Raw genomic sequence first — 23,843 nt, forward strand, 5'->3', positions numbered from 1 at the left:
CTGAACAAAAATATAAACGCAACATGTAAAGTGTTGGTCCCATGTTTCATGAGCTGAAATAAAAGATCCCAGAAACTTTACATACGCACAAAAAACGTATTTCTCTCAAATTTGTTTACATCCCTGTTAGTGAGCATTTCTCCTTTGCCAAGATAATCCATCCACTTGACAGGTGTGGCATATCAAGAAGCTGATTAAACAGCATGGTTATTACACAGGTGCACCTTGTGCTGGGGACAATAAAAGGCCACTCTAAAATGTGCAGTTTTGTCACACAACACAATGACACTGATGTCTCAAGTTTTGAGGGAGTGGGCAATTGGCATGCTGACTGCAAGAAAGTCCACCAGAGCTGTTGCCAGAGAATTTAATGTTAATTTCTCTACAATAAGCCGCCTCCAAAGTCGTTTTAGAGAATTTGCCAGTACGCCCAACCAGCCTCACAACCGCAGACCACGTGTAACCACGCCAGCCCAGGACCTCCCCAGACCACGTGTAACCACGCCAGCCCAGGACCTCCCCAGACCACGTGTAACCACGCCAGCCCAGGACCTCCCCAGACCACGTGTAACCACGCCAGCCCAGGACCTCCACATCCGGCTTCTTCCCCAGGGGACTCGTCTGAGACCAGCCACCCAGACAGCTGATGAAACTGAGGAGTATTTCTGTCTGTAATAAAGCCCTTTTTGTGGAGAAAAACTCATTCAGTGGTTGGGCCTGGCTCCCCAGTGGGTTGGCCTATGGCTGCGCCCCTGCCCAGTCATGTGAAATCCATAGATTTGTATTTTGTGTTTTTATTATGGATCCCCATTAGTTCCTGCCAAGGCAGCAGCTACTCTTCCTGGGGTTTATTATGGATCCCCATTAGTTCCTGCCAAGGCAGCAGCTACTCTTCCTGGGGTTTATTATGGATCCCCATTAGTTCCTGCCAAGGCAGCAGCTACTCTTCCTGGGGTTTATTATGGATCCCCATTAGTTCCTGCCAAGGCAGCAGCTACTCTTCCTGGGGTTTATTATGGATCCCCATTAGTTCCTGCCAGGGCGCAGCTACTCTTCCTGGGGTTTATTATGGATCCCCATTAGTTCCTGCCAAGGCAGCAGCTACTCTTCCTGGGGTTTATTATGGATCCCCATTAGTTCCTGCCAAGGCAGCAGCTACTCTTCCTGGGGTTTATTATGGATCCCCATTAGTTCCTGCCAAGGCAGCAGCTACTCTTCCTGGGGTTTATTATGGATCCCCATTAGTTCCTGCCAAGGCAGCAGCTACTCTTCCTGGGGTTTATTATGGCTCCCCATTAGTTCCTGCCAAGGCAGCAGCCACTCTTCCTGGGGTTTATTATGGATCCCCATTAGTTCCTGCCAAGGCAGCAGCTACTCTTCCTGGGGTTTATTATGGTTCCCCATTAGTTCCTGCCAAGGCAGCAGCTACTCTTCCTGGGGTTTATTATGGATCCCCATTAGTTCCTGCCAAGGCAGCAGCTACTCTTCCTGGGGTTTATTATGGTTCCCCATTAGTTCCTGCCAAGGCAGCAGCTACTCTTCCTGGGGTTATCAAGGCGCAGCTACTCTCCCTGGGGTTTATTATGGATCCCCATTAGTTCCTGCCAAGGCAGCAGCTACTCTTCCTGGGGTCCTGCAACATTAAGGCAGTTATATACAATTTAAAATATTACATGACATTATATTTCATAACACTTTACCCAATACATTTAGATTAGGGCCTAATGAATTTATTTCAATTGATTGATTTCGTTATGTGAACTGTAACTCGTTGAAATTGTTGAATGTTGCACCGTCATAGGATGCCACCTTTCCAACAAGTCAGTTCGTCACATTTCTGCCCTGCTAGAGTTGCCCCGGTCAACTGTAAGTGCTGTTATTGTGAAGTGGAAACGTCTAGGAGCAACAACAACTCAGCCGCAATGTGGAAAGTCTTCCCAGAAGAGTGGAGGCTGTTATAGCAGCAAAGGGGGGACCAACTCCATATTAATGCCCATGATGTTGGAATGAGATGTTCGACATGCAGGTGTCCACATACTGTTGGTTGTGTAGTGTTTATAATTAATTTATTCATTACAAATATTTGATCTGGGCCAAAAGTAAATGTCATCCTATAGTTTTGTCTCCATCTTCTTTTTAAATAGTGAGCCATCATGTTTTCAGCACTTTTATTTCCATGACTGATTTTAAAACTAATTTTTCTCATGTTCTCTCTTGTCTCTCCGCAACAGAGCAATATGTTCTGAACATCAAGTCGCAGTATCGCATCGCAATACGTATAGAATCGTGAGAATCACAATACATATCATATCGGCACCTAAGTATGGTGATAATATCGTATCGTGAGGTCCCTGGCAGTTCCCAGCCCTAGTGTCCAGTGTGTCTAACATATTGGTGCTTTGATCAGGTGACGATGCGGACCTGTGCAGTGAGCTGCTCCAGGAGTCCCTGGATGCTCTGCGAGCCCTCCCAGAAGCCACTCTGTTTGACGAGGGCACCGTGTCGTCTGTCTGGCTGGAGGTCGTGGAGAGAGCCACCAAGTTCCTCAGGTCAGTAGAACATGCTGCCTGGGTTGTGGTCCTCTGTAGCTCAGCTGGTAGAGCACGGCGCTTGTAACGCCAAGGTAGTGGGTTCGATCCCCGGGACCCCCCATACACAAAAAAAAAAAAAAAATGTATGCACGCATGACTGTAAGTCGCTTTGGATAAAAGCGTCTGCTAAATGGCATATTATTATTATTATTATTATTATTATTATGTTGTCCCGGCCTAGCTCCCAGCACTGACTTCCTGCCAGTTCCTCAGGCCTTCCTGCTGCCTGGGTTTTCAGTGATGTCCATGGTTCTGCCAGTGATGTGTTATATAAACTGTGCGGTTGGTTTTCAGTGATGTCCATGGTTCTGCCAGTGATGTGTTATTTAAACTGTGCGGTTGGTTTTCAGTGATGTCCATGGTTCTGCCAGTGATGGTGTTATTTAAACTGTGCGGTTGGTTTTCAGTGATGTCCATGGAAGTGGAAGCACCAAAGGCAGCATCCCACTACAGGACCAACACCTGGCCCTGGCCATCCTGCTAGAGCTGGCAGTGCAGAGAGGCACTCTGAGGTAAGACTCCTACAGGACACTGACAGGACACTGATACTCAACTCTAGGATTGGGGTGATATACCATATATACTGGGATTTTACGAAATACAGACGGTATGATTTTCAACGGGGGGCAGCGGGGGTGCGTGCTACGCCACTGCTTATATCTATGTTAAGTATAACTGTAAGAAATATTAAGATGTGTCTAATAAATGATATCCAGCTCAGGGCTCCAGCTATGTGTTTGGTTTGCTAACTTGCTAGCTAAGTGTCTAGATACTCCAATGCCTTTTGAGATAGAGGCGAGGAAAAAATCCAATACTTTTTGGGATGCACTCTCTATGACTGCACCTACCACACTCCTCATATCATACAGTACCAGACCTCTCCAACCTGTCCTGTCTCCAGCCAGCTACTGTCTGCGTCTGTAGCTCAGCTGGTAGAGCACGGCGCTTGGAACGCCAGGGTAGTGGGTTCGATCCCCGGGACCACCCCCATACACAAAAAAATTTATGCATGCATGACTAAGTCGCTTTGGATAAAAGCGTCTGCTAAATGGCATATTATTATTATTATTATTATTATTATTGTTATCTGTGGGACAGCACTTACCATGTCCATAGTATCATACCCAAACTACTCTCTTCTCCAGCCAGCTGCTGTCTGCCGTCCTCCTCCTCCTGCGGCTGTGGGACAGCGGGACCAGGGAGATGGACAATGAGCGCTCCACCCAGGGGACCAGCGCACCCCTCCTCCCTCTCCTGCAGCGCTTTCACAACATCCACAGCAGCAAGGAGGAGCCCGGCCCTGAGGAGGAGATGGAGGTGAGCTCAGGGCCTGTTTTCATAAAGCTTCTCTGTAAAAGCTGATTTTTTTAGGTTAGGTTTGCCTCTTTAGATCAGAATCAATAAGATGACATGATCCTAGAGCAGGACTCGTACTCTGAGACACCTGATACATACAGTCCCTGGTCTCATTATAGAGGATCCTTACTCTCCTCTTCCTGGTCCATTGCCTCAAAATACATTTGTTTGTCCATCTTCTAAACTAAACTAAATGTAAGTACTAAGCTAAACAGATACAGTGCCTTCAGAAAGTATTCACACCCCAATGACTTTATCCACATTTTGTTGTGTTACAGCCTGAATTTTAAAATGGATGAAATTTAGATAAAAAAAATTTGTCACTGGCCTAAACAAAATACCCCATAATTTCAAAGTGGAAGTATGTTTTTCGGAAAGCTCAAATGTCTTGAGTCAAGTATTCACCCCCTTTGTTATGGCAAGCCTAAATAACTTAAGGAGTTCTTTATATAATTGTTTAAAGAAGGTAATACCAAGGATCGTGAGGGGAACGGCACCTCCTTACCTTCAGGCTCTGATCAGACCCTACACCCAAACGAGGGCATTGCGTTCATCCACCTCTGGCCTGCTGGCTCCCCTACCTCTGCGGAAGCATAGTTCCCGCTCAGCCCAGTCAAAACTGTTCGCTGCTCTGGCACCCCAATGGTGGAACAAGCTCCCCCACGATGCCAGGACAGCGGAGTCACTCACCACCTTCCGGAGACATTTGAAACCCCACCTCTTTAAGGAATACCTGGGATAGGATAAAGTAATCCTTCTACCCACTGGCTATCATAAATTGAATGAACCAATTTGTAAGTCGCTCTGGATAAGAGCGTCTGCTAAATGACTAAAATGTAAATGTAAATCATTTAACTATTTGATTTTGAATTTTAAGACCCCTTGAAGTATAAAATATATATATTTAAAAAATATATATTTGATGAAATCTTGTATTTGACCTTACTACTATTAGCCCAAACAAACGCATTGAATAACAGATTCACTACATGGAACAACAGATAGTCCTTACTGCTATTAGCCCATACAAACACATTGAATAACAGATTCACTACATGGAACAACAGATAGTCCTTACTGCTATTAGCCCATACAAACACATTGAATAACAGATTCACTACATGGAACAACAGATAGTCCTTACTGCTATTAGCCCATACAAACACATTGAATAACAGATTCACTGGAATCCATGGAACAACAGATAGTCCCAACAAAATAATCTAAAGGAAGTTTGTTCTGAAGTGTCTGGCCTACAGTGGGGAAAAAAAGTTATTTTATTAAATTAAATTTATTAAGTTAAAGTTATTCCCCACTGTATATCTGAGAGAGATAAGAAAGATCAGGACACATTTGTTATATTTTTTTGACATGTAATTTATTTTACCCCTTATTCTTGGCACTAAACAGTCTCCATATATACTTCCATAAATGTTTTCAACTGGTACCGAGGAACCTTCAGACGAGTCTTGTGAGGCATGTGGGCGTCCTAGAGCAAAACAACCAACGTACGTGTTTGTGAGAGCCACCCTTTGCCTTGATGACAGCTTTGCACACACTTGGCATTCTCTCAACCAGCTTCACCTGGAATGCTTTTCCAACAGTCTTGAAGGAGTTCCCACATATGCTGAGCACTTGCTGGCTGCTTTTCTGAGAAAGAAACATAAATTGAATCCATTGTGAATTCAAGCTGTGGCACAGTAAAATGTGGAATAAGTCAAGGGATATGAATACTTTCTGAAGGCACTGTACCTCTCTAGTTCAGCTCGTTACCTGTATAAAAGACACCTGGGAGCCAGGATTTAAATGCTTTTTTCCCTCACTGTACTTTCTAAAGGCACTGTACCTCTCTAGTTCACATATCTATCTGTGTTCTTCCACTCCAGATCCTGGGGTCCCCTCTGAGTCCCAATGAGAGTTTCTTGCGCTACCTGACGCTGCCCCAGGACAATGACTTGGCTATCGACCTGAGACAGACGGCTGTGGTCATCATGGCTCACCTGGACCGTCTGGCCGCCCCCTGCTCCCCCCCGCAGTGCAGCTCCCCCACCTCTCACAAGGTACCACTACAGTCTGGACTTGGCCCTGCTCTTGAGTGCTGTACACTGTTAAGACAGCTCTACTCAGCCTCCCTGTCTTAAGCTCTACTCAGCCTCCCTGTCTTAAGCTCTACTCAGCCTCCCTGTCTTAAGCTCTACTCAGCCTCCCTGTCTTAAGCTCTACTCAGCCTCCCTGTCTTAAGCTCTACTCAGCCTCCCTGTCTTAAGCTCTACTCAGCCTCCCTGTCTTAAGCTCTACTCAGCCTCCCTGTCTTAAGCTCTACTCAGCCTCCCTGTCTTAAGCTCTACTCAGCCTCCCTGTCTTAAGCTCTACTCAGCCTCCCTGTCTTAAGCTCTACTCAGCCTCCCTGTCTTAAGCTCTACTCAGCCTCCCTGTCTTAAGCTCTACTCAGCCTCCCTGTCTTAAGCTCTACTCAGCCTCCCTGTCTTAAGCTCTACTCAGCCTCCCTGTCTTAAGCTCTACTCAGCCTCCCTGTCTTAAGCTCTACTCAGCCTCCCTGTCTTAAGCTCTACTCAGCCTCCCTGTCTTAAGCTCCTACTCAGCCTCCCTGTCTTAAGCTCTACTCAGCCTCCCTGTCTTAAGCTCTACTCAGCCTCCCTGTCTTAAGCTCTACTCAGCCTCCCTGTCTTAAGCTCTACTCAGCCTCCCTGTCTTAAGCTCTACTCAGCCTCCCTGTCTAATGGCTTGGAGCGTTTTCTTGAAAATATGGGGGTCAGGATTAGGGCTGCACAATTAATCAAATTGTAATCAAAATTGCGATATCGACATGTGCGATATCCATATTGCAAGAGGCTGCGATTTTTTTTGAAATGCTACGTGTTACACGTTTTTATAGTTTACTCTCTCTCTCCAGTCTCCCTCTCTCTCTCTCTCTCTCTCGCTGTCTCTCTGTCTCTCTCTCTCTCTCTCTCTCTCTCTCTCTCTCTCTCTCTCTCTGTCTCTCTCTCTCTCCCCCTCTGTCTCTCTCTCCCCCCTCTGTCTCTCTCTCTCCCTCTGTCTCTCTCTCTCTCTCTGTCTCTCTATCTCCCTCTCCCTCTCTCCCTCTCTCTCTCTCTCTCTCTCATGCAGCTGCTTGCTTCTGACACATGTGACACACCAAGCCCCACCCCCTATCACACAAGCAGGAACAAATAGCTGCTTCAGTCTGCATGCTTCTGCTAGCTGCTAGCTGTTAGCTGTTAGCTGTTAGCCCATGCAGTCAAGAAACAAGAACGATGCTGCTTTCAGCTTTGCTTCTTCATATCAACCACGTTTTATGTCTTCTACTATTAGCTTGTGTCTTTATCTCTGCAAACTGCTAGTTAGTTAGTCTTTAGCAAGCTCCAGGTGTCTAATCGCTAACTGGCTAGCTAAATACATTGAGCTAGCAAAGAATATGGCGCTAGGGCAAATCTGACTAGCAAACGTTAGCTCTAATACAGGCTGCTGCCGGTGGTGTTGCCAGCATGTTGGTTGTGCAGCGTCATGCTCTGAATTAGAGAGGAATCGGTGAAGCATATTCAAAGAAATGGGCGGCAGTTAGCCTAGCGTAGCGTTGGGCCAGTAACCGAAAGGTCGCTTGTTCGAATACCCGAGCCGACAAGGTGAAAATTGTATCGGTGCCCTTGAGCAAGGCACTTAACCCTAATTTGCTCCAGAGGCACTGTACTACTATGGCTGACCCTCTAAAACAACACATTACACTGCACCTATCATACTACTATGGCTGACCCTGTAGAACAACACATTACACTGGACCTATCATACTACTATGGCTGACCCTGTAAAACAACACATTACACTGGACCTATCATACTACTATGGCTGACCCTCTAAAACAACACATTACACTGCACCTATCATACTACTATGGCTGACCCTGTAAAACAACACATTACACTGCACCTATCATACTACTATGGCTGACCCTGTAGAACAACACATTACACTGGACCTATCATACTACTATGGCTGACCCTGTAAAAGAACACATTACACTGGACCTATCATACTATTATGGCTGACCCTCTAAAACAACACATTACACTGCACCTATCATACTACTATGGCTGACCCTCTAAAACAACACATTACACTGGACCTATCATACTACTATGGCTGACCCTCTAAAACAACACATTACACTGGACCTATCATACTACTATGGCTGACCCTATAAAACAACACATTACACTGGACCTATCATACTACTATGGCTGACCCTGTAGAACAACACATTACACTGGACCTATCATACTACTATGGCTGACCCTGTAAAACACCACATTACACTGGACCTATCATACTACTATGGCTGACCCTGTAAAACACCACATTACACTGGACCTATCATACTACTATGGCTGACCCTGTAAAACAACACATTACACTGGACCTATCATACTACTATGGCTGACCCTGTAAAACAACACATTACACTGCACCTATCATACTACTATGGCTGACCCTGTAAAACAACACATTACACTGGACCTATCATACTACTATGGCTGACCCTCTAAAACAACACATTACACTGGACCTATCATACTACTATGGCTGACCCTATAAAACAACACATTACACTGGACCTATCATACTACTATGGCTGACCCTGTAGAACAACACATTACACTGGACCTATCATACTACTATGGCTGACCCTGTAAAACACCACATTACACTGGACCTATCATACTACTATGGCTGACCCTGTAAAACAACACATTACACTGGACCTATCATACTACTATGGCTGACCCTGTAAAACAACACATTACACTGCACCTATCATACTACTATGGCTGACCCTGTAAAACAACACATTACACTGGACCTATCATACTACTATGGCTGACCCTATAAAACACCACATTACACTGGACCTATCATACTACTATGGCTGACCCTGTAAAACAACACATTACACTGGACCTATCATACTACTATGGCTGACCCTGTAAAACAGCACATTACACTGGACCTATCATACTACTATGGCTGACCCTGTAAAACAACACATTACACTGGACCGATCATACTACTATGGCTGACCCTGTAAAACAACACATTACACTGGACCTATCATACTACTATGGCTGACCCTTTAAAACACCACATTACACTGCACCTATCATACTACTATGGCTGACCCTGTAAAACACCACATTACACTGCACCTATCATACTACTATGGCTGACCCTGTAAAACACCACATTACACTGCACCTATCATACTACTATGGCTGACCCTGTAAAACAACACATTACACTGGACCTATCATACTACTATGGCTGACCCTGTAAAACAACACATTACACTGCACCTATCATACTACTATGGCTGACCCTGTAAAACACCACATTACACTGGACCTATCATACTACTATGGCTGACCCTGTAAAACAACACATTACACTGGACCTATTCATACTACTATGGCTGACCCTGTAAAACAACACATTACACTGCACCTATCATACTACTATGGCTGACCCTGTAAAACAACACATTACACTGGACCTATCATACTACTATGGCTGACCCTGTAAAACAACACATTACACTGGACCTATCATACTACTATGGCTGACCCTGTAAAACAACACATTACACTGGACCTATCATACTACTATGGCTGACCCTGTAAAACAACACATTACACTGCACCTATCATACTACTATGGCTGACCCTGTAAAACAACACATTACACTGGACCTATTATACTACTATGGCTGACCCTGTAAAACAACACATTACACTGCACCTATCATACTACTATGGCTGACCCTGTAAAACAACACATTACACTGGACCTATCATACTACTATGGCTGACCCTGTAAAACAACACATTACACTGGACCTATCATACTACTATGGCTGACCCTGTAAAACAACACATTACACTGGACCTATCATACTACTATGGCTGACCCTGTAAAACAACACATTACACTGCACCTATCATACTACTATGGCTGACCATGTAAAACACCACATTACACTGGACCTATCATACTACTATGGCTGACCCTGTAAAACACCACATTACACTGGACCTATCATACTACTATGGCTGACCCTGTAAAACAACACATTACACTGCACCTATCATACTACTATGGCTGACCCTGTAAAACAACACATTACACTGGACCTATCATACTACTATGGCTGACCCTGTAAAACAACACATTACACTGGACCTATCATACTACTATGGCTGACCCTGTAAAACAACACATTACACTGGACCTATCATACTACTATGGCTGACCCTGTAAAACAACACCTATCATACTACTATGGCTGACCCTCTAAAACACCACATTACACTGGACCTATCATACTACTATGGCTGACCCTCTAAAACACCACATTACACTGGACCTATCATACTACTATGGCTGACCCTGTAAAACAACACATTACACTGCACCTATCATACTACTATGGCTGACCCTGTAAAACAACACATTACACTGGACCTATCATACTACTATGGCTGACCCTGTAAAACAACACATTACACTGGACCTATCATACTACTATGGCTGACCCTGTAAAACAACACATTACACTGGACCTATCATACTACTATGGCCTTTTCTCTGTTACTAACGTCTCTCTCTCTGTCTGTGCGTTCTGTTGGAGGACCATGGCAACATGCAGGTAAAGGATGAAGCCATGTGTTGTGCATGAAGGACTTGATGTGATGTTTTTATATAGCTTATTCTTGCAACAGTAGGATAACGTTAGCCTTAGAAGTTCCTTTCATGGGGATATGTTGATTACGTTTGCCCTAGAAGTCCCTTTCATGGGGATGTATTTGTATTCATTAGGGATCCCCATTACTCTTCCTGGGGTCCAAACATATTAAAGCACTTACATTACATAGAAAACAAAAGATAAAACAGTACATCATATGATATTATTACACCACTACCTATCTACAATACAAAATGTTTAATACCACCATACAACAATATCATAATATGTGCGTATGCATGTGTCTATACCCTTGTGTGTGTCTCTTCACAGTCCCCGTTGTTCCATAAGGTGTATTTTTATCTGTTTTTTAAATCTGATTCTACTGCTGGCATCAGTTACCTGATGTGGAATAGAGTTCCATGTAGTCATGGCTCTATGTAGTACTGTGCTCCTCCCATAGTCTGTTCTGGACTTGGGGACTGTGAAGAGACCTCTGGTGGCATGACTTGTGGCTTTACTATTATTGGGTAGCGGAATGACGAGCTTCCCTCCAGGCCGGAGGGCACACACTTTCTAGTAGGCTTAAATTGAAGATGTGGCAAATAGGAGGGGCAATATCGTCCGCTATTATCCTCAGTAATTTTCCATCCAAGTTGTCAGACCCCGGTGGCTTGTCATTGTTGATAGACAACAATAATGTTTTCACCTCTTCCAAACTGACTTTACGGAATTTAAAAGTACAATTCTTGTCTTTCATAATTTGATCCAGTTATACTTGGATGTCTAGTGTCAGCGTTTGTTGCTGGCATGTCATACCTAAGTTTGCTAATCTTGCCAGTGAAAAAATCAGTAAAGTAGTTGGCAATATCAGTCGGTTTTGTGATGAATGAGCCATCTGATTCAATGAATGATGGAGCTGAGTTTGCCTTTTTGCCCAACATTTCATTTAAGGTGCTCCAAAGCTTTTTACTATAGGATAGTTTCTTCTTCTTTTTATTCAGTTTAGTCACATGATTTCTCAATCTGCAGTACGTTTGCCAATCGGTTGTGCAGCCAGACTTATTTGCCATTCCTTTTGCCTCATCCCTCTCAACTATATAATATTTCAATTCCTCATCAATCCACGGGGATTCAACAGTTTTACAGTCATTTTCTTGATGGGTGCATGCTTATTAGTAACTGGAATAAGCAATTTCATAAATGTGTCAAGTGCAGCGTCTGGTTGCTCCTCATTACACACCACGGACCAACATATATTCTTTATATCAACAACATAGGAATCACTACAAAACGTATTGTATGACCTCTTATACACTATATTAGGCCCAGCCTTTGGAACTTTGGTTTTCCTAGATATGGCTACTATATTGTGATCACTACAGCCGATGGATCTGGAAACTGCTTTCAAGCACATTTCTGCAGCATTAGTAAAGATGTGATCAATACATGTTGTTGATTTCATTCCTGTGCTGTTTGTAACTACCCTGGTAGGTTGACTGATAACCTGAATCAGGTTGCAGGCACTAGTTACAGTTTGACGTTTTTTCTTGAGTGGGCAGCTTGATGAGAGCCAGTCAATATTTAAATCACCCAGAAAATGTGTTGATTACGTTTGCCCTGGAAGGCTCTTTCATGGGGATGTATTCCTGAAAAGCCCTAGTTGTTCATCATGCAGCCAGCCAGTCTTTGAGAGCATGCTTTACAGAGATATAAATAGATCCTATTGGTAGTTGATGCCTTGGCTTTTTCTTTGCAGTGTCGATCTCATACGTGGTCAGGTGATTTCTCCCAACAGATTTAGGCAGCACAGACAGGCTGCACATCTGTGAAGTACCAAATGTTACTGTTACATTAACCGTTAGTGTTCTGCAGAGAACTGAAGTACCAGTAGTACTGGGCTGCAGGTGGCTTAGTGGGTAAGAGCGTTGTGCCAGTAACCGAAATGTCGCTGTTTCTAATCCCCGAGGCGACTAGGTGAAAAATCTGTCGATGTGCCCTTAAGCAAGGCACTTAACCCTAATTGCTCATGTAAGTTGATAAGAGCGTCTGCTAAATGACTAAAATGTAAATGTACTATTACATTAACCCTTTGTGTTCTGTAGAGAACTGAAGTACCAAATGTTACTGTTACATTAGAATATAATTGATATATAACTGTATTCTCCATCAGAGGATTTCCCTTTTTCCTTTAACCCCTTCAATGCTTCTGCTACTTAAACTCTTCATACTATGTAGACCACTGAAGCACCAATGGCATCACAGCATTAACCCTGTCTTCCCACTGAAGCACCAATGGCATCACAGCATTAACCCTGTCTTCCCACTGAAGCACCAATGGCATCACTGCATTAACCCTTTCTTCCCCACTCCCAGGGCAGTCTGCAGGAGGTGATTGGCTGGGGGCTGCTAGGCTGGAAGCTGTATGCCAACGTGAACGGGCCGGTGCAGTGCAAGGCCCTGTCAGGCCTGGGGGTCTCCCAGATAGTGTGTTCTGAGAAGGGCTTCCTCATCCTGGCCAGCAGTGGAGCCGTCTACACACAGAACTACAAGAGCACCACACTGGTAGGAAGCTTTCACTCACTGGAGCTCTGTCCTTCACTCCTTTTTAGGGCTGGGTGATATGGCCAAAACATCACAATATTTATGACGTATTGGACTGTATTTTATGTTTTTGAATAATACAAGTTCTAAGTATGTTTTATGAGTAGTTCATGACCCTAGGGTGGCAACATATAAATTACAAGTGATTTCAATGGGTCTTTCTCCATTTTGATTTGTTTTATACTGTTCAATCCAACTTCAAACTAAATCATTTCTTCAGTTCCTGCTCTTTTGTTATCATTTCCACACTGTGTCATGCAGCGCTGAATCTAGGACCAGTTAAGTAGTGAACAGTTGGAACCATTATTCTAAATGAATAAACCAGGGAGGAATTATTCACACGGTAGGAACCAAAGTATTGGTCAGTGTTTATCAGGGGACCCTAATTAGATGTTACATTACATGTTTTCTCTTACCTCATGTAGCTAGCTAAGGAGGGCTGTCACCGAATATACAAATTATTGGTTGACCAAGAGTCGTCTGTTCTTTCGACCAGTCGATTGGTCTAAATTTTTGAAAAACTTGTATTTTTCCATATATATAGACACATCCTATGTGTTTTAATCAAATCAACTATATGCACTGAGTTTGTCTGACGCTTTAAGCGAACTGTTTAATGAAATAATTAAGACACACAAATAACTAGAGGGAGTCTGACCGCAATTGATTTGATTGTGCCGGGCCTGGCTCAGTATTTCAGGAGGGGGTCGTAGTTCCGTAGCGACCCACTAGGTGTCATCCTCCGACAACCCTTAGGCACCTCCTCACTCCCAGACTGGACTAATCAGTATCCTATTGGTGTCACCTGTGTCTACCTGTTCACCTGTGTATTTATGCCCTCACTTCCCTGTGTTCCCTTGTTCAGTTTTCTCTGCTAGTTTCTCTATGTTCAGCAGTACTAATCAGTGTCTGATCGGAGAAGTATGTACAGTGAGGGAAAAAAGTATTTGATCCCCTGCTGATTTTGTACGTTTGCCCACTGACAAAGAAATGATCAGTCTATAATGTTAATGGTAGGTTTATTTGAACAGTGAGAGACAGAATAACAACAACAAAATCCAGAAAAACGCATGAGTACCAAGCCACTGCTCCTGCGGTGTTCCAGGCGTTGGTCAATGACGTGCTCCGGGACCTCCTCGACTACAGCGTCTTCGTGTATTTGGATGACATCCTAATATTTTCGATAGGACATGAGTGAACACCAGCATCATGTTCGGCAGGTCCTCCAACGCCTTCTCCGTCACCAGCTCTACGTCAAGGCGGAGAAGTGAGTGTTCCACACGGAGACAGTCTCCTTCCTGGGGTTCATCGCCACCCAGGGGGACCTACGGATGGACCCAGCCAAGGTCAGCGTGGTACTGGATTGGCCCCAGCCCTCATCCCTCAAGCAACTACAACGGTTTTTAGGGTTCGCAAATTTTTATAGCCGATTTATTCGCAATTTCAGCTCCCTAGCCGCTCCCCTGACAGCCCTCACCCAGACGAGCATACGCTCCTTCGCCTGGACCCACGGAAGTGGAGAACGCATTTGATGCGCTGAAGCGGCGCATTACATCGGCCCCGGTCCTAGGGCATCCTGATCCGTCCCTGCCGTTCATTGTGGAGGTGGATGCTTCAGACGTTGCGGTGGGGCGCCAGGACGTTGGAGTTCCTGCGTAGGAGGTTCTGGTGGCCATCTGCTGAGGGGGATACGCGCGCCTTCGTGACTGCTTGCCCGGTGTACGCACACACGAAGAACTCACGTCAGCCGGCGGCAGGGCTGCTCCGACCCCCTGCCTATCCCCAAGTGCCCCTGGTCCCGACCCCTGCCTGTCCCCTAGCGCCCCTGGTCCCGACCCCTGCCTATCCCCAAGCGCCCCTGGTCCCACATCTCGCTGGATTTCATTTCCGCCCTACCCCCCTCTGATGGATACACAGTCATCCTAATCATTGTGGACCGGTTCTGGAAGGCTGCCAACTTCATTCCCCTTCCTAAACTCCCGTCGGCCTGGGAGACGGCTAAGTTGGTGGTGCAGCAAGTTTTCCGGGTCCATGGCCTTCCCCAAGATGTGGTGTCGGATCGGGGCCCTCAGTTCACCTCCAGGTTTTGGAAGGCGTTCGCCATCTTCCTCGGCGCCTCCGTCAGCTTGGCACTGTTACAGGAGGGGGGTCGCAGTTCCGGAGCGACCCACTAGGTGTCATCCTCAGACAACCTTAGGCACCTCCTCACTCAGTCTGGACTTATCATTATCCTATTGGTGTCACCTGTGTATCTGTTGACCTGTGTATGTATACCCTCATTTCCCTGTGTTCCCTTGTTCAGTTTTACTAATCAGCAGTACTAATCAGTGTCTGATCGGATGTACTTGAAGTGTTCTCCCTGTTTCTTTATTATTTCAGTCGTAGTTACTATTTCGTATTTTGGCTGTCAGCCTGTTTTTGGAGACTTATTTGCTCCGCCTTTCTTTTATCGTGTTTAGTCCGTTGTTTTGTATCCTGGCTTCGGGTCCACCAGTAACGATCCTTGTTTCACCATCTCTGCCTACTGCCTACTGTATATCCTGCACCGCACCTGGGTCACACCTCACACCAACCCTTACACCAACCCTTACACCAACCCTTACACCAACCCTTACACCAACCCTCACACCAACCCTCACACCAACCCTCACACCAACCCTCACACCAACCCTCACACATCCTCACACCAACCTCACACCAACCTCACACCAACCCCTCACACCAACCCTCACACCAACCCTTACACCAACCCTCACACCAACCCTTACACCAACCCTCACACCAACCCTCACCAACCTCACACCAACCCTCACACCAACCCTTACACCAACCCCCCACACCAACCCTCACACCAACCTCACACCAACCCACACCAACCCCACACCAACCCTCACACCAACCCTCACACCAACCCTCACACCAACCCTTACACCAACCCTTACACCAACCCTCACACCAACCCTCACACCAATCCTCACACCAACCCTCACACCAACCCTCACACCAACCCTCACACCAACCCTCACACCAACCCTCACACCAACCCTTACACCAACCCTCACACCAACCCTCACACCAACCCTTACACCAACCCTTACACCAACCCTCACACCAACCCTCACACCAACCCTCACACCAACCCTCACACCAACCCTTACAGCTCAGACTGTGTTAAAAAGAAAGACAGTGACTGTGTGACTATCATCCGTTGTCTCTCTCTCCTCCACCACACATCATCAGTGTGTTGTCTCTCTCTCCTCCACCACACATCAACAGTGTGTTGTCTCTCTCTCCTCCACCACACATCAACAGTGTGTTGTCTCTCTCTCCTCCACCACCCATCATCAGTGTGTTGTCTCTCTCTCCTCCACCACACATCAACAGTGTGTTGTCTCTCTCTCCTCCACCACACATCAACAGTGTGTTGTCTCTCTCTCCTCCACCACACATCAACAGTGTGTTGTCTCTCTCTCCTCCACCACCCATCATCAGTGTGTTGTCTCTCTCTCCTCCACCACACATCAACAGTGTGTTGTCTCTCTCTCCTCCACCACACATCAACAGTGTGTTGTCTCTCTCTCCTCCACCACAGACCATCAACAGTGTCGCGCTGTCCATGTTGCTGAAGCTGCAACATAATTATATTCATTTCTGACTGAAAAGTTCTGTTAATGAAATCCCTAATTTGTTTAGGGAAAACATTCCCTATTCCCGCAACCCTCTCATGCTATCATTAAAGAAGGTAAGGAGCGATGCCAAACAGGTGCTGTTAGATTATATTATCATTTTTCTGACCGTTTGGAACATTGTAAACAACGCTAAATAAATTATAAGCGTACCAGGGAGTCTGTTGTAACGTTTTTTTGTAAAGCGTTTGTTACAGCAAAGACTACAAACAGTCACATTCATGAATACAATTTCCGAAAATGGAACGGTTTAGGCCTATTTATTGTTTACGCTAATTATTCAATGGTCGCTTTATTTTATTTTTCAAACTAAAATGCTTGATTGCATTTCACATCATGAAAGACTCGTGTGCTGTGTGATGACATGAACGAATAAATGATTGATTGATACAGAAGCCTATATAAGTATTGAACTACAGGCCTAAGTATGTTACGGTATTAAGACTAAACAGGAAGCGCTCTTAGGCCTACAGCTCCATGGTGATTATACAAGGCTGCTATACTAAGACTACTAATGATAATGACATTTCTTATTGTAATGATTATCATAATAATAATAATGAGATCAAGAAAAAGGAGGGTTATTATAATAATAATAATAATAATTTGGAACTGTGTAAAAAACACTAAGTAAATTATAAATAATACCAGAGAGGCTGTTCTAACTAAATAAATTGTTATTACAGCATAGCAATTTTTGGGGAAATTGTTGCGTGATGCTTGGTGCTCACGTAATCAGTAGGCTATTAAACAAACACTCAAACAGGCAACAGAAGCAGGGTCTGTCTTATTTCTGTAGATATACAGTACCAGTCAATAGTTTGGACACACCTACTCATTCAAGGGTTTTTCTTTATTTTTACTATTTTCTACATTGTAGAATAATAGTGAAGACATCAAAACTATGAAATAACACATATGGAATCGCGTACTAACCAAAAAAGTGTTAAACAAATACAAATATATTCTTCAAAGTAGCCACCCTTTGCCTTGATGACAGCTTTGCACACTCTTGGCATTCTCTCAACCAGCTTCACCTGGAATGGTTTTTCAACAGTCTTGAAGGAGTTCCCACATATGCTGAGCACTTGTTGGCTGCTTTTCCTTCACTCTGAGGTCCGACTCATCCCAAACCATCTCAATTGGGTTGAGGTCGGGTGATTGTGGAGGCCAGGTCATCTGATGCAGCACTCCATCACTCTCCTTCTTGGTCAAATAGCCCTTACACAGCCTGGAGGTGTGTTGGGTCATTGTCCTGTTGAAAAACAAATGATAGTCCCACTAAGTGCAAACCTGATGGGATAGTGTATCGCTGCAGAATGCTGTGGTAGCCATGCTGGTTAAGTGTGCCTTGAATTCTAAATAAATCACAGACTGTGTCGCCAGCAAAGCACCCCCACACCATAACACCTCCTCCTCCATGCTTTACGGTGGGAACTACACATATGGAGATCATCCGTTCACCCACACCGCATCTCACAAAGACACGGCGGTTGGAACCAAAAATCTCAAATTTGGAATCCAGACCAAAGGACAGATTTCCACCGGTCTAATGTCCATTGCTCGTGTTTCTTGGCCCAAGCAAGTCTCTTCTTCTTATTGGTGTCCTTTAGTAGTGGTTTCTTTGCAGCAATTTGATCATGAAGGCCTGATTCACGCAGTCTCCTCTGAACAGTTGATGTTGAGATGTGTCTGTTACTTGAACTCTGTGAAGCATTTATTTGGGCTGCAATTTCTGAGGCTGGTAACTGTAATGAACTTACCCTCTGCAGCAGAGGTAACTCTGGGTCTTCCTTTCCTGTGGCGGTCCTCATGAGAGCCAGTTTCATCATAGCGCTTGATGGTTTTTGCGACTGCACTTGAATAAACTTTCAAAGTTCTTGAAATGTTCCGTATTGACTGACCTTCATGTCTTAAAGTAATGATGGACTGTTGTTTCTCTTTGCTTATTTGAGCTGTTCTTGCCATAATATGTATCAGAATACGTATCAGAACAGCGCCGGAAGAAGATGGCTGCCGTTTTACAGCCCTCTAACCAATTGTACTATTATGTGTGTTTTTCCGCGTTATTTGTAATTTATTTTGTACATAATGTTTCTGCCATCGTCTCTTATAACCAAAGAGAGCTTCTGGATATCAGGACAGCGATTACTCACCTCGCGTTGGACGAAGACTTTTTCTTCAACGAGGCGTTCGCGAAGGATATTCTACAGACACCCAACAAGGCCCAGATCCCCGTCATTCGCGTGAGGAAGAGACGGAGATATCGTGGACGCAGATCCGGGTGCCTTGTAAGGATCCGACGGCGAACGAGTAAACTGCCTCTCCCATCAATCCTATTAGCCAACGTTCAATCTTTTGAGAATAAAATTGACGATTTAAGATTACGGTTATCCTACCAACGTGGGACATTAAAAACTGTAATATCTTATGTTTCACGGAGTCGTGGCTGAACGACAACAATGACAACATTCAGCTAGCAGGCTATACGCTACATCGGCAGGACAGAACGTCTGACTCTGGTAAGACAAGGGGCGGCGGTCTGTGTATATTTGTAAACAACAGCTGGTGCACAAAATCAAATACTAAGGAAGTCTCGAGGTTTTGCTCGCCTGAGGTAGAGTATCTTATGATAAGCTGTAGACCACACTATTTACCAAGAGAGTTTTTCATCTATATTTTTCATAGTTGTCTATTTACCACCACAAACCAATGCTGGCATTAAGATTGCACTGAATGAGTTGTACAAGGCCATTAATCAACAGGAAAACGCTCATCCAGATGCAGCGCTCCTAGTAGCCGGGGACTTTAATGCAGGGAAACTTAAATCCGTTCTACCTAATTTCTACCAGCATGTTAAATGTGCAACCAGAGGGGAAAAAAACTCTAGACCACCTTTACTCCACACACAGAGACGCATACAAAGCTCTCTCGCCCTCCATTTGGCAAATCTGACCATAACTCTATCCTCCTGATTCCTGCTTATAAGCAAAAACTGAAGCAGGAAGCACCAGTGATTCGGTTAATAAAAAAGTGGTCAGATGACGCAGATGCTAAGCTACAGGACTGTTTTGCTAGCACAGACTGGAACATGTTCCGGGATTCTTCAGACAGCATTGAGGAGTACACCACATCAGTCACTGGCTTCATCAATAAGTGCATCGATGATGTCGTCCCCACAGTGACCGTACGTACATACCCCAACCAGAAGCCATGGATTACAGGAAACATCCGCACTGAGCTAAAGGGTAGAGCTGCCGCTTTCAAGGAATGGGACTCTAACCCGACGCTTATAAGAAATCCCGCTATGACCTCCGACGAACCATCAAACAGGCAAAGAGTCAATACAGGTCTAAGATTGAATCATACTACACTGGCTCTGACGCTCAAGTCGGATGTGGCAGGGCTTGGAAAACTATTACAGACTACAAAGGGAAGCACAGCCGCGAGCTGCCCAGTGACACAAGCCTACCAGACGAGCTAAACCACTTCTATGCTCGCTTCGAGGCAAGCAACACTGAAGCATGCATGAGAGCACCAGCTGTTCCGGACGACTATGTGATCACGCTCTCCGTAGCCGGTGTGAGTAAGACTTTTAAGCAGGTCAACATTCACAAGGCCGCAGGGCCAGACGGATTACCAGGACGTGTACTCCGAGCATGTGCTGACCAACTGGCAAGTGTCTTCACTGACATTTTCAACATGTCCCTGACTGAGTCTGTAATACCAACATGTTTCAAGCAGACCACCATAGTCCCCGTGCCCAAGAACTCTAAGATAACCTGCCTAAATGACTACCGACCCGTAGCACTGACGTCTGTAGCCATGAAGTGCTTTGAAAGACTGGTCATGGCTCACATCAACAGCATAATCCCAGAAACCCTAGACCCACTCCAATTTGCATACCGCCCCAACAGATCCACAGATGATGCAATCTCTATCGCACTCCACACTGCCCTTTCCCACCTGGACAAGAGGAACACCTACGTGAGAATGCTATTCATTGACTACAGCTCAGCATTCAACACCATAGTGCCCTCTAAGCTCATCACTAAGCTAAGGATCCTGGGACTAAACACCTCCCTCTGCAACTGGATCCTGGACTTCCTGACGGGCCGCCCCCAGGTGGTAAGGGTAGGTAACAACACATCTGCCACACTGATCCTCAACACGGGGGCCTCAGGGTGCGTGCTCAGTCCCCTCCTGTACTCTCTGTTCACCCATGACTGCATGGCCAGGCACGACTCCAACACCATCATTAAGTTTGCCGACGACACAACAGTGGTAGGCCTGATCACTGACAACGATGAGATAGCCTATAGGGAGGAGGTCAGAGATCTGGCCGTGTGGTGCCAGGACAACAACCTCTCCCTCAACGTGACCAAGACAAAGGAGATGATTGTGGACTACAGGAAAAAAAAGAGGACTGAGCACGCCCCATTCTCATCGACGGGGCTGTAGTGGAACAGGTTGAGAGCTTCAAGTTCCTTGGTGTCCACATCACCAACGAACTATCATGGTCCAAACACACCAAGACAGTCGTGAAGAGGGCACGACAAAGCCTATTCCCCCTCAGGGAGACTAAAAAGATTTGGCATGGGTCCTCAGATCCTCAAAAAAATTCTACAGCTGCACCATCGGAGCATCCTGACTGGTTGCATCACCGCCTGGTATGGCAACTGCTTGGCCTCTGACCGCAAGGCACTACAGAGGGTAGTGCGTACGGCCCAGTACATCACTGGGGCAAAGCTCCCTGCCATCCAGGACCTCTATACCAGGCGGTGTCAGAGGAAGGCCCTCAAAATTGTCAAAGACTCCACGGCAAGCGGTACCGGAGTGCCAAGTCTAGGTCCAAAAGACTTCTCAACAGCTTCTACCCCCAAGCCATAAGACTCCTGAACAGCTAATCATGGCTACCCGGACTATTTGCACTGCCCCCCCACCCCATCCTTTTTACGCTGCTGCTACTCTGTTAAGTATCTATGCATAGTCACTTTAACTCTACCCACATGTACATATTACCTCAACTACCTCAACTAGCCGGTGCCCCCGCACATTGACTATGCAACGGTACCCCCTGTATATATAGCCTCCCTACTGTCACTTTATTTTACTGTATATATAGCCTCCCTACTGTCACTTTATTTTACTTCTGCTCTTTTTTTCTCAACACTTTTTTGTTGTTGTTTTATTCTTACTTTTTTGTTTAAAATAAATGCACTGTTGGTTAAGGGCTGTAAGTAAGCATTTCACTGTAATGTCTGCACCTGTTGTATTCGGCGCATGTGACCAATAACATTTGATTTGATTTGATTTGAATATGGACTTGGTCTTTTACCAAATAGGGCTATCTTCTGTTTATGCTCAAACGCATTAAGAAGGAAATAAATTCCACAAATTAACTTTTAACAAGGTACACCTGTTAATTGAAATGCATTCCAGTTGACTACCTCATGAAGTTGGTTGAGAGAATGCCAAGAGTGTGCAAAGCTGCCATCAAGGCAAAGGGTGGCTACTTTGAAGAATCTCAAATATAAAATTATTCTACAATGTAGAAAATAGTAAAAATAAAGAAAAACCCTGGAATGATTAGGTGTGTCCAAACTTTGAACTGGTACTGTATATGGATGATTTCTAAAGCCAGGCGCATTTAAGTTAGGATATTGATTATAGACCTAATTAGGTTTCCTCTCCTCACTTTGTTCTTTTCGTCTCCTAACTCTGCTGCTGCCTCCGCCACATTGTTCTCAACACCAATATGCTGGTTAACTTTGCTATTATGCACATAGCAACATGGTCAAGGAAAAGGCGCCAATTCAACAGCACACCGATGTGTTTCAGAAGAGCAGACAGCGACCACTATCCAACCCGGGAGAAAGCGCAGCGACCGCTATCCAACCCGGGAGAAAGCGCAGCGACCACTATCCAACCCGGGAGAAAGCGCAGCGACCACTATCCAACCCGGGAGAAAGCGCAGCGACCACTATCCAACCCGGGAGAAAGCGCAGCGACCACTATCCAACCCGGGAGAAAGCGCAGCGACCACTATCCAACCCGGGAGAAAGCGCAGCGACCACTATCCAACCCGGGAGAAAGCGCAGCGACCACTATCCAACCCGGGAGAAAGCGCAGCGACCACTATCCAACCCGGGAGAAAGCGGATCTGGTATAAAATAAAATGATTAGTGTTGCACCATTGTTCCTACGTAATATAACCACAATGGATCAGTCCACTCAGACAGGCCTCCACAATGGATCAGTCCGCTCAGACAGGCCTCCACAATGGATCAGTCCACTCAGACAGGCCTCCACAATGGATCAGTCCACTCAGACAGGCCTCCACAATGGATCAGTCCACTCAGACAGGCCTCCACAATGGATCAGTCCACTCAGACAGGCCTCCACAATGGATCAGTCCGCTCAGACAGGCCTCCACAATGGATCAGTCCGCTCAGACAGGCCTCCACAATGGATCAGTCCACTCAGACAGTTGTCTTGTACACCATTATATTTTTTATCGACTAAAGAAATCTCTGTCAACCAACGACCTATCGACCAAACCATCAGCCAGTCGACTAAATGGGGTCAGCCCTATAGTTAACATATTCATGCTTCGCCTATTCCTCTCCGATTTAGAAGATACCGTTTCACAATCAACATGCTGATCCAGGCCTGCACTAGCACTGGTACCAGGCTGTATTAGCGAGCTACGTTTGCTCTGACTCTGTACATTTAGCTAGCTAGCAAGCCAGCTAACTAGCGATTAGCATTAGAGGCTGACAAAAAAGACAAACTAGCAGACAGATACAAGCTAATAGTGGAATTATAGAAGGCTTGTGGAAAGCAGCATTGTTT

At 45.3% G+C, this 23,843-nt stretch overlaps 1 protein-coding gene across 1 annotated transcript in view; it reads left to right on the forward strand.

Moving 5' to 3' along the window:
* LOC123481508 (E3 ubiquitin-protein ligase HERC2-like) overlaps nt 1-23,843 on the forward strand; it is a 63,173-nt gene that overhangs the window by 32,437 nt on the left and 6,893 nt on the right. The window contains exons 7-11 of the mRNA XM_045205832.1: nt 2,408-2,549; nt 2,999-3,103; nt 3,737-3,908; nt 5,834-6,007; nt 13,075-13,263. Of these exons, the coding sequence (XP_045061767.1) occupies nt 2,408-2,549; nt 2,999-3,103; nt 3,737-3,908; nt 5,834-6,007; nt 13,075-13,263 (782 nt within the window). The remainder of the gene's footprint in view (nt 1-2,407; nt 2,550-2,998; nt 3,104-3,736; nt 3,909-5,833; nt 6,008-13,074; nt 13,264-23,843) is intronic.

This window comes from Coregonus clupeaformis, chromosome 20 (assembly GCF_020615455.1).
Source record: "Coregonus clupeaformis isolate EN_2021a chromosome 20, ASM2061545v1, whole genome shotgun sequence".
Taxonomy (NCBI): domain Eukaryota; kingdom Metazoa; phylum Chordata; class Actinopteri; order Salmoniformes; family Salmonidae; genus Coregonus; species Coregonus clupeaformis.